The sequence below is a fragment of the Bos indicus genome, chromosome 10, assembly GCF_029378745.1.
Source record: "Bos indicus isolate NIAB-ARS_2022 breed Sahiwal x Tharparkar chromosome 10, NIAB-ARS_B.indTharparkar_mat_pri_1.0, whole genome shotgun sequence".
NCBI lineage: Eukaryota > Metazoa > Chordata > Mammalia > Artiodactyla > Bovidae > Bos > Bos indicus.
In genome coordinates, this window is record NC_091769.1 from 59,258,256 (window position 1) to 59,271,518 (window position 13,263).

At 36.7% G+C, this 13,263-nt stretch overlaps 1 protein-coding gene across 1 annotated transcript in view; it reads right to left on the reverse strand.

Moving 5' to 3' along the window:
* The window catches only part of AP4E1 (adaptor related protein complex 4 subunit epsilon 1), a 69,482-nt gene that overhangs the window by 35,296 nt on the left and 20,923 nt on the right, over positions 1 to 13,263 (reverse strand). The window contains exons 8-11 of the mRNA XM_070797552.1: positions 12,288 to 12,361; positions 5,607 to 5,729; positions 5,394 to 5,503; positions 1,044 to 1,183 (exon numbers count right to left, since the gene is read on the reverse strand). Coding sequence (XP_070653653.1) covers positions 1,044 to 1,183; positions 5,394 to 5,503; positions 5,607 to 5,729; positions 12,288 to 12,361 — 447 coding nt within the window. The remainder of the gene's footprint in view (positions 1 to 1,043; positions 1,184 to 5,393; positions 5,504 to 5,606; positions 5,730 to 12,287; positions 12,362 to 13,263) is intronic.

The window sequence follows — 13,263 nt, forward strand, 5'->3', positions numbered from 1 at the left end:
AATAACTGAAAGAAATATTCCAGCTGACTGTGGACAAATACATAATGGAAAATGATATGCACTTCAGAAAGGTTAAGTGTTGTGATATGTCTTTCTGAACAATTGTTTACCCTCTTTTCTAATCTGTTCCTCTTCAGTTCTAAAATTCTACCATTCTGCTAGCCAGGGCTATAGCACTGGCCAGGACAAAACTATACTTAAGCATTCCAAGATAATTTGACTGACATTACTCATTCATTCATTCGATCTTAGATTTAAACAACAAACATCTTAAAAAGAATGTTGAGTAACCTTGGGGCCTGTAAAGTTCCTCTGAGTTTTTAAAAACAAATGTGAAGAAAAGTAACACGTAAATGGAGTTTGTGACCATTCCCAGTATAAGCAATCATGTAAAGGCTAAATTTTAGCATACTGATATCCTCACCAATCTCCCTCAAACAACAAGAACTTTTACTCAGGAAAGAAACTGAGTAGGAAGTAAAGTCAAAGACAAGGAGGGATAAAAGAAGAGTCAAGAGATTCCTGTATACTCCTGTTGATAATACGGCCCAGTAGAATAAAAAGAAACAGGAAAAAAGTTATCGCCCAGGAAGTCTACACAACTTTTTGTTTTTAACAATAAGAAAGGCTTGAACATCAGGAATGGAAGTTATTGCTGGGCCTCTGAATTCAACCTACAAGTGACTATGTCTATACCAATCATTTTAAAGTCACTGTGTAACACACTGCTATATTTAAAATGGATAACAAGCAAAACACTATTGTATAGCACATGGAACTCTGCTCAATGTTACGTGCCAGCCTGGATGGGACGGGGGTTTGAGGGAGAATGGATACATGTACATGTATATGGCTGAGTCTCTTCACTGTTCACCTGAACTATCACAACATTGTTAATCGGCTCTACCTCAATACAAAACGTTTTTGGTGATAAAAAAAATTTTAGTTAAAAAAAAAGGAAAAACATTTATTTTTTGAAAAATAAATAAATAAAGTCACTGTGTAACTAAAAAGTGTTTTATGACTCAGGGCCCAAAAGATATTTCTCAGCCAGCTCAGCTATTTTTCCAACCAAATTGACGATAATATATTCTTCTTTGCTCTGATGTAAATATTCAAGCATTTTCTGGACAATCACTGTTATATTCTGTGCATTAGTAATTCTGTAAAGAAGTTCCAGAGTCTATTTAAGAAAGAAAAACAAAAGCAGTATTATAAAACTATGCATGATAATCCCAATAAATACTGTAACATAAAGGTTTATACCCCGCTTTGATTCCTGGTTTGGGAAGATCCCCTGGAGAAGGGGTAGGCTACCCACTCCGGTATTCTTGGGCTTCCCTGGTGGTTCAGCTGGTAAAGAATCCATCTGCAATGCCGAAGACCTGGGTTCGAAAGATTCCCTGGAAAAGAGAAAGGCTACCCACTCCGGTATTCTGGCCTAGAGATTTCCATTGACAGTACAGTCCATAGGGTTGCAAAGAGTTGGACATGACTGAGTGACTTTCACTTTCAAAGGTTTTTAATAGTTGGTTCTTCCACTTTTATGTAGCTTTACTGGGCAGTTAACGGGCACTCAAGAAATACACATTTTAACCAGAATAGAACTTAAGAAAGGTAAAACCATTGTTGAAAAAAAGGAATTATAATCAATTCAAAAGTCTAAAACCCTTCGACTGATACAGATAATTATGATCTGACATCTCTACATTGACAGGCCATGCAAACACCAAAAAGTTAAAAGATTTATAACCTATTTTCTAAAAATGTAACAGCTTCTTCAATTCAGTTCAGTTGCTCAGTCATGTCTAACTCTTTGCAACCCCATGGACTGCAACACAGCAGGCCTCCCTGTCCATCACCAGCTCCTGAAGTTTACCCAAACTCATGTCCATTGAGTCGGTGATGTCATCCAGCCATCTCATCCTCTGTCGTCCCCTTCTCCTGCCCTCAACCTTTCCCAGCATCAGGGTCTTTTCAAATAAGTCAGCTCTTGGCATCAGGCGGCCAAAGTACTGGAGTTTCGGCTTCAACATCAGTCCTTCCAATGAACACCCAGGACTGATCTCCTTTAGGATGGACTGGTTGGATCTCCTTGCAATCCAAGGGACTTTCAAGAGTCTTCTCCAACACCACAGTTCAAAAGCATCAATTCTTTGGTGCTCAGCTTTCTTTATAGTCCAACTCTCACATCCATACATGACCACTGGAAAAAGTAGAGCCTTGACTAGATGGACCTTTGTTGGCAAAGTAATATTTCTGCTTTTTAATATGCTGTCTAGGTTGGTCATAACTGTCCTTCCAAGGAGAAAGCATCTAAGCCTACATTACACATGCCTGCATACTATGCATGTGTGTGTTTAAGCATTTTGGAAGACTGGATTTTTGTATACATACATATACAAAAATCCAGTCTTCCAAAATGCTTTTCCATACTTCCCAAACAGAAAAGTGCACTTGAGTGGATCTGTCAGATCAGATCAGATCAGTTGCTCAGTCGTGTCCAACTCTTTGCAACCCCATGAATCGCAGCACACCAGGCCTCCCTGTCCATCACCAACTCCCGGAGTTCACTGAGACTCACGTCCATCGAGTCAGTGATGCCATCCAGCCATCTCATCCTCTGGCGTCCCCTTCTCCTCCTGCCCCCAATCCCTCCCAGCATCAGGGTCTTTTCCAATGAATCAACTCTTCGTACGAGGTGGCCAAAGTACTGGAGTTTCAGCTTTAGCATCATTCCTTCCAAAGAAATCCCAGGGCTGATCTCCTTCAGAATGGACTGGTTGGATCTCCTTGCAGTCCAAGGGACTTTCAAGAGTCTTCTCCAACACCACAGTTCAAAAGCATCAATTCTTTGGCGCTCAGCCTTCTTCACAGTCCAACTCTCACATCCATACATGACCACAGGAAAAACCATAGCCTTGACTAGACGAACCTTTGTTGGCAAAGTAATGTCTCTGCTTTTGAATATGCTAAATGGTCTCTCATGGATGGATAAGGTAGCGCGAGCACTTCGAAGTGCAGCAAGGCCTACTTTCAGAATCTCAGGTATCAAGGAAGAACTGTTTTATGGCTCCTCAGTGCTGAGGAATACACCTCTTGCTGCCTCAAGTAAGATGAAGAAAAACCATTACCAAAGTAAACTCCCATTTACCTGGCTTTCTGAGGCCCTATATTAAGGTTCCACAAATATCATAGTTCCCAGAATCAGTATGAAACAAAAGGCAGCAATAAGAAAGCATCCTTTACTAGCATTTCAGGATCAACAATATTAGCTGTAAGAGAATTTCTATGTACCTTACTTGTTAAATCTGTTCAGATTTCTTTAGGGTTCTTCCTAATTTTTCAATCCTTATATCCAGGACTTCAAGTACAAAGGATAACAGATTTTGAATTTTTTTTTTAAACTGTTCCAGTTAATCCTTAACACCATTTAAAATCTATAAATACATAGATCCCCCATCACTAGCTTTCCACTTACAAAGCTGTTTCAGACATCCTTCCTGTAGGCTCTGTAAGCCATGTATTTTAAGATAATGTACACCAAATTTAATTCCTACTCTAAGACTATGAAACTTAGCGTTTCCAGGACTGAATGGGGCATTGTATTAGGAATTGCATGGCGGAAGGTCTTTTCTATTAACTCCCTCATGCTTTCTTTTGTCTTGTTATGAAAGAAAGGTAATACAATCAGGTAAAAGAGCATCCCAGACCCAAGCAACAGGTCACTCCATACCCCAGGACCAAAGTTCTTGCCACATAATTACTGATGGACGTTAGATATGACAGTGGAATTAAGGAAACAGTACTACAGTGCCTTCTTTGGGCACCACTGATGCTCAGTATCCTCCCCAAAGAATTCAAACTACTTTTCTCACTGCAGACCAGACCTGATAATTTTAGAAGTTCTCTGTTTCTCTTTAACTCTCATTTTTAAATTAAATCCCAATAATTAAGCACAGAACTAAGAAAACTGTACCCAAGTCAACCCTGTTCAACATACTACTTAACCACACAAAGAAAATGCATGCTCTGTATCCATTCAAAGTAGAAGAGTCATATAATTATTTGTTACTGTCCCTTGGCATCTTTGCATTTTTCTACAATGTCTACACATAGAAATTATCCATAAACTTTCTGGATTCATTCAAGGCAGGTAACTATTTTTTAGAAGATCAAAAATATGAATCCAAAATATATATGCATATATATTGCATATATGTAGATGGCAATTTCTCAGAAACATTATTTCAAAAATAGTACCTTTAGAATTCAACATTCATATTATTCAATGCAATAATGTTCTTTCAATGAACTTTTAATTCATTGCTTTTAAATAATTTAGATGTTTACTAGAATTTATCTTTTTATCTTCATTATTTTTAAAATCAGAAATAAAACAATCACTCTTCTTAATTAGGTCCCATAAACCATTTTAAATGAAGGTATAGAATCATGTCTGTACATGAGAATTACCAGATCTATCTAGAACACCCAAGCAGATAATGAAGCAATTTTATAAAAGGAAAAAGTTGAAAAAAATTAAGTAGATTTATACACCTTTCCTTCCAAGAAGTTCAAAACAGTTTAGGGATATCTTTACTAATTCTTTTTATTTTTTGGCCACACCATGCAGCATGTAGGATCTTAACTCCCTGAGCAGAGACTGAACCTGTGCCCCTGCAGCAGTAGCATGGAGTCCCAACCACTGAAACTCCAGGGAAGTCCCTATCTTTATTAATTCTATCAACATTCTTACAGATTCAATAAGGAATAGAGTAGCCCATTTTATAGATGTCAAGGAAAATAATGAAAAAAATTAATTATCATAAATTATGTCTTAAAATTATACTAATAGGAAGAACTGGAAATAGAATTCTGGTCTTCTATTGACACAACCCTTGGACCAGTAAGATTCCTTGATAAGGGATCCTACACAGGTGTGTGCATGCATGTGTGCTGTCACTTCAGTTGCGTCCAACTCTTTGCAACCCTATGGACTGTGGCCCGCCAGACTCTTCTGTCCGCGGGATTCTCCAGGTAAGAATCCTGGAGTGGGCTACCATGCCCTCCTCTGGGGGATCTTCCTGACCCGGGATCAAACTCATGTCTCTTACGTCTCCTGCATTGGCAGCGGGGGTTCTTTACCATTACCACCACCTAGTTACACCTTCCTAACTTCTCCAACTCACAATTTAAAACCATTCTTGTGGTTATTGATACAAGTACTTTTTAGAAAAGTCCCTTAAACTTCAGTAGAAAAAATAAAATGCATTCAAAAGTTAAAATACACACGTGTGCACATGCCCATAATGTTCATCTCTCTCCATAAGACCAACAAAATGTTTAAAAATTTTAACATTTCACATACACTACTCAAAATACCAGTTTACCTCTCTTTTAATAATGGGATCAGGATGATCTAAGCATTCAATTATTGTCATCTGATGTTGAAGAGCCAGAGTGGGATCCTGTTGGATAACATAGGTAAGAGCCTTCAGTCCTAGAAACAAAGATTAAATAACATAAAGTGACTTAAAATAAATATTCAGAAAATTTCAAAAAGCTCTCTTGGTAATTTCCATCAAAAGAACCAATCATCTTACCTAAATATTTGAGATTTATTTTAGGTGACAGAACAAACTTTCCAATGCATTTGGCAGCCTTCTCAAGCAATTCCGATTTAGGATAAATAGAATAGACTGTATGTACACATTCAAACAGAATAGCTAGAAAAATAAAACATTATAACTTCAGAGATCATAGTAAGCCATAATAAAAAATGTATCTGTGCAGAACTCCTAACAAAACAAACTAATCAGAAGGTCAGTTTTAGTCAAAAATCTTATGGAAATTTTTCAAAGATAAGAATTTTACTATTTTCAGGCTTTATACGGTTGTTAGGATTATGTTGCCACAGTACAATTTAGAGAGAACTATATATATTAAAAGATAAGAATGATATATTCATCCACGCAACAAGTATTTTCTGAAACCTCCTATGAGTCAGACATTGTTCTACTAGTATGGATACAGCAGAGACAAACACCCTTACCCTCAAGAAATTCACATTCTAATGGGCACGTAAGTAATATATTCATTACTCCTATATAAATAGATACTTCCAACACTCCTTGAATGCTTCAAAATAAGTTATTCTCAGGCAGTTTCTACCACTTATACACAAAAACTGGATATGTAGTTTATTTCCATGTGGTTTCAGTTCAGTTCAGTTCAGTTGCTCAGTTGTGTCCAACTCTTTGTGGTTTAGTTCAATATAATTATTTTAGGGTGCTCTAGCATTTATTTCAAAATTTTTATACTCAAAACTCAAGTCACTTTTTAAAAATTAACTTAAAAATTAACCTCCAAGGTTATAGAAAACCTACTGACATCTTGATAGTGTTCAAATTTGATTTTCTAGTCTCATCAAAGATCAGATAACTATAACAGATGATTAAAATGGACACTAAAATATTTTTCAAACTCTCTTAAAGATCAAGAGTGAAAGAGCTGGAGCTTGGTCATGGCAAAGAAGAATAATTTAGGCACCATTAAACAAAATAAGCAGACTTAAAAACAGTTCAACTGAGGGCTTCCTTGGTTGCTTAGATGGTAAAGAAATCTGCCTGCAATGCAGGAGACCCCGGTTTGATCCCTGGGCCAGGAAGATCCCCTGGAGAAGAGAATGGCAACCCACTCTAGTATTCTTGCCCTGGAGAATCCATCTCATGGACAGAAGAGCCTGGCAGGCTACAGTCCATTGGGTTGCAAAGAGTCAGACACAACTAAGCAACTAACACACACGGTTGAAGAATATCATATCTTTGAAAGAATCACTCCTGCTCTTTTTCCAAAAGTTTAAAACACAATAATCAAACATTTATTCATGTACAAGATATAAAATAGAGCCTGAATATTCAACTAGCTATGTTTTTTACACTGCTAAGTTGCCTATCAACTGATACACATAAACATTTTGGGTAAAAAGTTTTACTAAAATAAATACTTTCTAAATAAGGAGAGAAAAGAAATTAGAAATAAGTATATTTAAAAAAATAAACATCTCTTTAAGAAGTGAATAGACTTTAATTAAAGGAAAACCTATAAAGTCAACTGAACCTAAAAAGATCTTTGCAGATAATATGCTGTAAAGTCTTTACTCTGTGCTATGAAAAAGAGTTGACTTTGGACTTCCCCAGTAGCTCTGTGGTAAAGAATGTGCCTACCAAACCCCTGGCCCAGGAAGACTACATGCTGCAGAATAACTAAGCCCCTGCGCCACAACTATTGAGCCTGTGCTCCAGAGCCCAGGAACTGCAAGTCCTGAGCCCACATGCCCCAGCTACTGAAGCCCATGCACCCCAGAGCCTGTGCTCCCCAAGGGAAGCCACCACGATCGTAAGCCCTCCCACCGCAACTGAAGAGCAGCCCTCACTCCCAGCAACTAGATAAAAGCCCTCACAGCAATAAAGACCCAGCATAGCCAAAATAGTAAATAAAATTCTTTTTTTTAATAGATTTGTTTTCAAAGAAAAATTTTTTCAAAAAGTTGACTTTATGACTTCATGAAGTAAACAGAGAAAGCCTTGGTCAATTAACTAATCAACTAAGGCAGGACTAGGCAAAATACCATTAAATCCAGCCTTCAGCCTATCTTTGTAAACTGTGAACTAAGGATGATTTTTATATTTTTTGAGATATAACTGATATATAAAATTATTAGTTTTAGGTGTACAATTACATTTTTAAAGGTTAAAACAAAAGGAGAATATATGACAGAAACCTATACGACCTACACAAAACCTAAAAGAACTGCTAGTTTAGGTATAGAATAAAATTAATAGTTCAAAAAATACACTTATTTGCCAACTTAGGCATACACACAGACTCAGAAGTCGCTCAGTCGTGTCCGACTCTTTGCAACCCCATCGATTAAAAATAGGTTTTTAAATTATTTTAAAATAATTTAGAGATTTTAAGACTGTTTATACTCCAACTCTACAAAAGTCTAAGTCCACAGATAAAAAAGCAGTCACTCCACTGTCTCCTCACTGCAGTGGTTAAAACGAAAGTGCCTCTGAGGACTTCTAAAGGAAAAAATGCAATGTGGAGTTTTGCTTACTCCTCCAAAGCAACCTAGGTCCTAACCAAAATATCATTAAGTAAAAATTACCAAATTAATAATGTCCTAACATTTGTGACACACTGTGACTTTATCACAGATATTTTGGGTAGGATTATGTACAAAATTTGAGGAATTCTACTGATTACTCTATCCTTCAGACTAGACTTTACTTACATTTTAAATAAGTTATCTACTGTCACCACTCTGGCAAGGAAATGGGGGTACCAGCCAATGAGGGTGGTAGTCCACTTTCTCCATTCTGCTTCCTTTAACACTTGGAATGGCAGGGGATGCTGCATTCTTCTGGATGGGGGATGAGGGTACCCTGTCTGGGAGAGGAAGGGGCACCCCAGTACTGCTCCCGATGTGACCTGTACTGAGAACAACGGAGTGACTCTAGTGTACGGGACCAGTAGAAAAAGCCCTGTCACTCTACTAAGTTTCCTCTACCACCACCCCAGGAAAGATGGGAGGGGTACCTCAATTGTTCTCTGTTCCTTGATGATGTAAAACCCAGGCTTCCCACATCATCTCCACTGGCAATGCCAGGGAGGGTCCCTCTTGACATACGGCAGGATCAAACTGCAGCTGCCCTCTTGGTCTTCACCACCGAGCTCCATGGGAGGGTTGGGGTACCTCATTATACCTGATGAGGATGGAAATCTTGATTCTTCATTCAGCCTTTGCTGCTCTGGGTAGTCCATAGTTTTTTCTATGTGGTGCTTGACTGCAATAGAAAAACTATTGTCTAAAAGTCTTCCATCTTGCTAGTCTGCCCTTTTTGCCTGAGTCCTCTGGCTAGAGAGTAGGCTTTTTTTCAGGGCATTTTTATCTGCACCTGTTGGCATTTTCAGACTGCTGGCTCTCCAGTAACCAGTTTGGGGCATACAAGGCAAAAAGAAAACCCAGGGTACTAACCTTGGAGTCATTCCTTACATGCCAATGTCCCTAATCAGTCTCCTTCATTTATCCACGTTTCAGAATCTCATGTGTTTATTTTACATATAATGTTCAAAGTTTTTAGGTGTACTTAGTGGGTAGAGTACACCTAAAGTACTTCTATCTACTTTCAATGGTTCTATCCCTTGTATTTCATTTTATATTATCTCTCAGTTTACTTAATAGTTTACTAAAAATGTCCTTCTCATCTTATCAGTTTCCTGCCCAAAACTATCCCATATCTCCATATTTATACAATCCAAACTCTGTGGCTACCATAGGAGGACGTCCGCAATATACCCTTCCCACTGCTCCCACTATTAACTGTCCAATCAAGCTGGCAAGTCAGTTTTCTGAAACAGTCGGTGTTTTAAACACCCCTACTTCTGCACCTTCTTTCATGTTCCCTTTGCCTAAAACTGCTTTTAACCTCCTTTCTGGCTATCTCAATCCTATCTTTCAAGGTCCTATTACATCAATAAATCTTTAGGTGCCCTGAAGCCCACAGTGATCTTAACCACCTCTGGAATCCTGTAATATTTATTCCCTTTACCTCCCCCTTTACATTCTGCCTTATACTGGTATTATGCCTTCATATATAAGTTATCTCCTCCATTATACTGTAAACTCCTTGAAGGCAAAGCTTACATTTTATACTTCCTCATATCCTCTACATCACTTTACAATGCCTGGCACATAGCAGATACACTCTAAATGCCTCTGATACGATTAATTTCTTCCTTTGACACTAAGTTATAAAAATGAAACTTTAATTAAAATATGGTTTGGACTGAAACCCAATGAGATAACTGATCAAAAGTAAAATAACTTTCTCTTCTATTAATTCAATTAAAACATATTACTCACTGATTAACCCAGTGCCAGATACTGGGATATGCTAGCCAATAAGACAGATATAGTCCCGGTCCTTATGAAGTTTATAATTTAATACTGATATGTTTAAGCAATAAAATATTTATATTAAGTTTACTAGAGAATACTCTACCACTGATAAATGTAAGCTATAAACTGTATTGGTACAAGTATGGGGGGAAATGCAGAACAAAGAGAAGTAAATAAAGGAAAAAAGAAAACAACAGAAACTAAGTTTCTCTGGCAAAGTTAAACACTGGACCAGTAGACTACAAAGAAACAAATTGTTAGCATTGGTCTCATCAATCTTAATAAAAGAAGGATGTCCTAATGGAGAACATTAAAACTATTTCCTCAGGTATACAATATTCTCTAAATGGAAAGGAACAGGTAACAGCAGTTATCTACAGGAGTAGGTGATAAGGGTTGAAGGGACACTTTACTGTCCACTGTATACCCTTTCATACCTTTTGATTTCTGAACCATGTGCATATATTACCTATCCAATAAAATAATTATATCTCAAACAATTTTTAATTTACTTTAGCTGCCTGGAAAAATTCTGACACTACTTTGGATTATTCCGACAGCTCCTAGCCAAACCACCCGCCTCAATAAGGATCATCCTTACCTCTGATGCCTTATTCTTCTCATTACATAATAAGATCCTGTGTGCGTGCTAAGTCGCTGTCATGTCTGACTCTCTGCGACCTCTCTGCGACCGTACAGACTGTAGCCCACCAGGCTCCTCTGTCCATGGGATTCTCCAGAATCCAGGAGTGGGTTGCTATGCCCTCCTCCAGGGGATCTTCCCGACCCTGAGATCGAACCTGCAGTCTCTTACATCTCCTACATTGGAAGGCGGGTTCTTTACCACTAGCGCCACCTGGTAAGTCCCAATAAGATCCTAGATGCCATCAACTGTCCATTATACTAAACACTTAGAAGGGCAGGGCCTGTGTCTACCTTATTTTTCCTTTAATCTCCCACATTTAGCAGGGAGGAATATGTAAGTAAATCAACTCTTTCCTCAATCTGTATCTAGTTTAAAAATTAAGGTTTTGTTTTGCAGGAATTCAATAAATACTGGTTGAACAAATGAATACCATGCTTGTTACCTTAACTACCATTTATACATGCAAAACATAAATCTATCCTTCAAAATTTACTATCCCAATTCACTACCATGTACATTACTTTTTCTATACTAGTCTTACAGATGCAATCCTTTCTTCAGTTTTATTACAGTTAAAACCGGTTCAACTTCTACCCTCTAGTCTACTCTATGTTTCTACAACCATTATTCTTTAAGATTTGCAGTTTATCATTGCCTGAAAGAACAAATACTCCTCTCTATCCCCTATTTCATGGTATTTCACCAGATTAAGAAATGACTTCTCATTTGAGTTGTATTTCTCAATATCTCTTCTACTGCTCATCTCCACAGTAGGCAAAATTCAAAGTGTTTTACTTCTATCTCTTAAATACCTCAAAATATCCCACTTTCTTCAATAAGCTTTCTCAAGCTGATCAACAAAGAACTAAGAGTTCTTCCCTCTGGCTATTACGACTAGTTACTTTTCTCAGTTCTTCTCCCTCCTCTCCCATTTTACTCTTGTTTCCTATCACTAAAAGACTTTTTAAAATTGTGTTTAACATAAATAGCTGCTGTCTCTTCATTACAAAGTTCATTATTCCTTATCTATATATTCTTATCTATCTCAAATTCAACCTTTAGTTGTCTTCTTAAGTATCACTTTTTGAGAAAAGCCTTCCTTATCCTTCTGCTCAACTAAGAATAGCTGCCATATGCTCCACAGTACCCTGTAACTTGCCTCTGTAACATTCATGGTACCTGTCCCTTTCCATCTCTCTAGGCTATGAGCTCAATGATAAGACTGTTTTGTTCACAACTGTATTCCAAGCATCTTGCACAAGGACTAATAACAAATAAAACCTTAAATATTTGGTGACTAGATGACAGATTGCTTTATTTGAAAACTGTTTTCTTAAGTATGGAATAGATCTACTGGGTTATCTTCACTGTCAGATGCTTGATTGTTGAATCATCTATTGAACATTTTCAATAAAGAGACAATTTCTCTTTAAAAATGAAGTCTTTAAAAGAGAGACAATTATAATAGTCAATCTACATCAACATTTAAAACAATGTCATAATTTCAAATTATTTTTATTAGTTATTCAATACTTTCAATGAAAAATAATAACCCAAAACCACCTTAAAAATTAACATTTAAAATTTACTGGAATTCACAGTATTCTAACACAGATTTAGCTATAATACTGAAAACATTATTAGAGCAGCATTTACACAAATATTACCTACCATATGTGACATTGTGATTTAACTCAGCTCTTCGTAAGGATTCATCAAGAACATCATACATTAATTCACTTGTCCTGTTTAAAAGATATTTTATTTGCAGTAGAATTATAGTATTATAACCCAATAAAACATAGTTTTTCAAACTTCTCTCTCTTTAAAACTGAGGATCTACAGAAAAGAAGTGAAAGAAATTCATTTTATGAAGTTATGGGAATTTCACTTCTTAAATATTCCACTTTCACTTTTTTAAGAGTTTAACCTTCTGCTTTATCAAAGCTGACTAGCCAATGAGGAAAGTCAATCAACTCGTTCCTCAATCTGTACCTACTTTAAATATGGTTACGGTTTTCATCTGATTGAACACTCTTTTATCATTTTCTTTGTAATATAATATTTCTACCTGTTTAAAATTACTATAGTAATACTTCACATATCCAGATTATTCCAGACAGTATATTATATGTATTTTAAATACTTATTTTTAAAAAAATATTCAAGTATCAGTCTTTCTTTGAGCAGCAGTAGGTTCTTCAGAGAGAAAATTTTAACTTTCATTTATGTTAAATATAAAGAAATTATATTTTTGTGAAACTAACAAATTAATACCATTCTATGTCTTTATGGTCACAGATTACAGTTACAGTAACTGAGTTGAGGTAGAAACTATACAAAAATGCAGTGCCTTATAGACCCCTAGCACTCTGCCACTACGCCTTTTCTCCAGGTAAAAGTCCTCTCTAAAAGGCCAATGGTGAAAAATATGGCTTCTCAGCTGATATTTTTGTATGTTTTGTGAAATCAAAAAGCACTAATAGAAAAAGGCACCACCAACAAAGAAATACACAGTAGTTTCTTGTAGAAAAACTATACTACAAAACAAAAAGATCAAAATAATCTTGGGCTATACAAATCATCTATCATGTATGTTACAAGTTTCTGAGAAAATGTCTTCTTTTTTAAAAAACTATACAGCTAT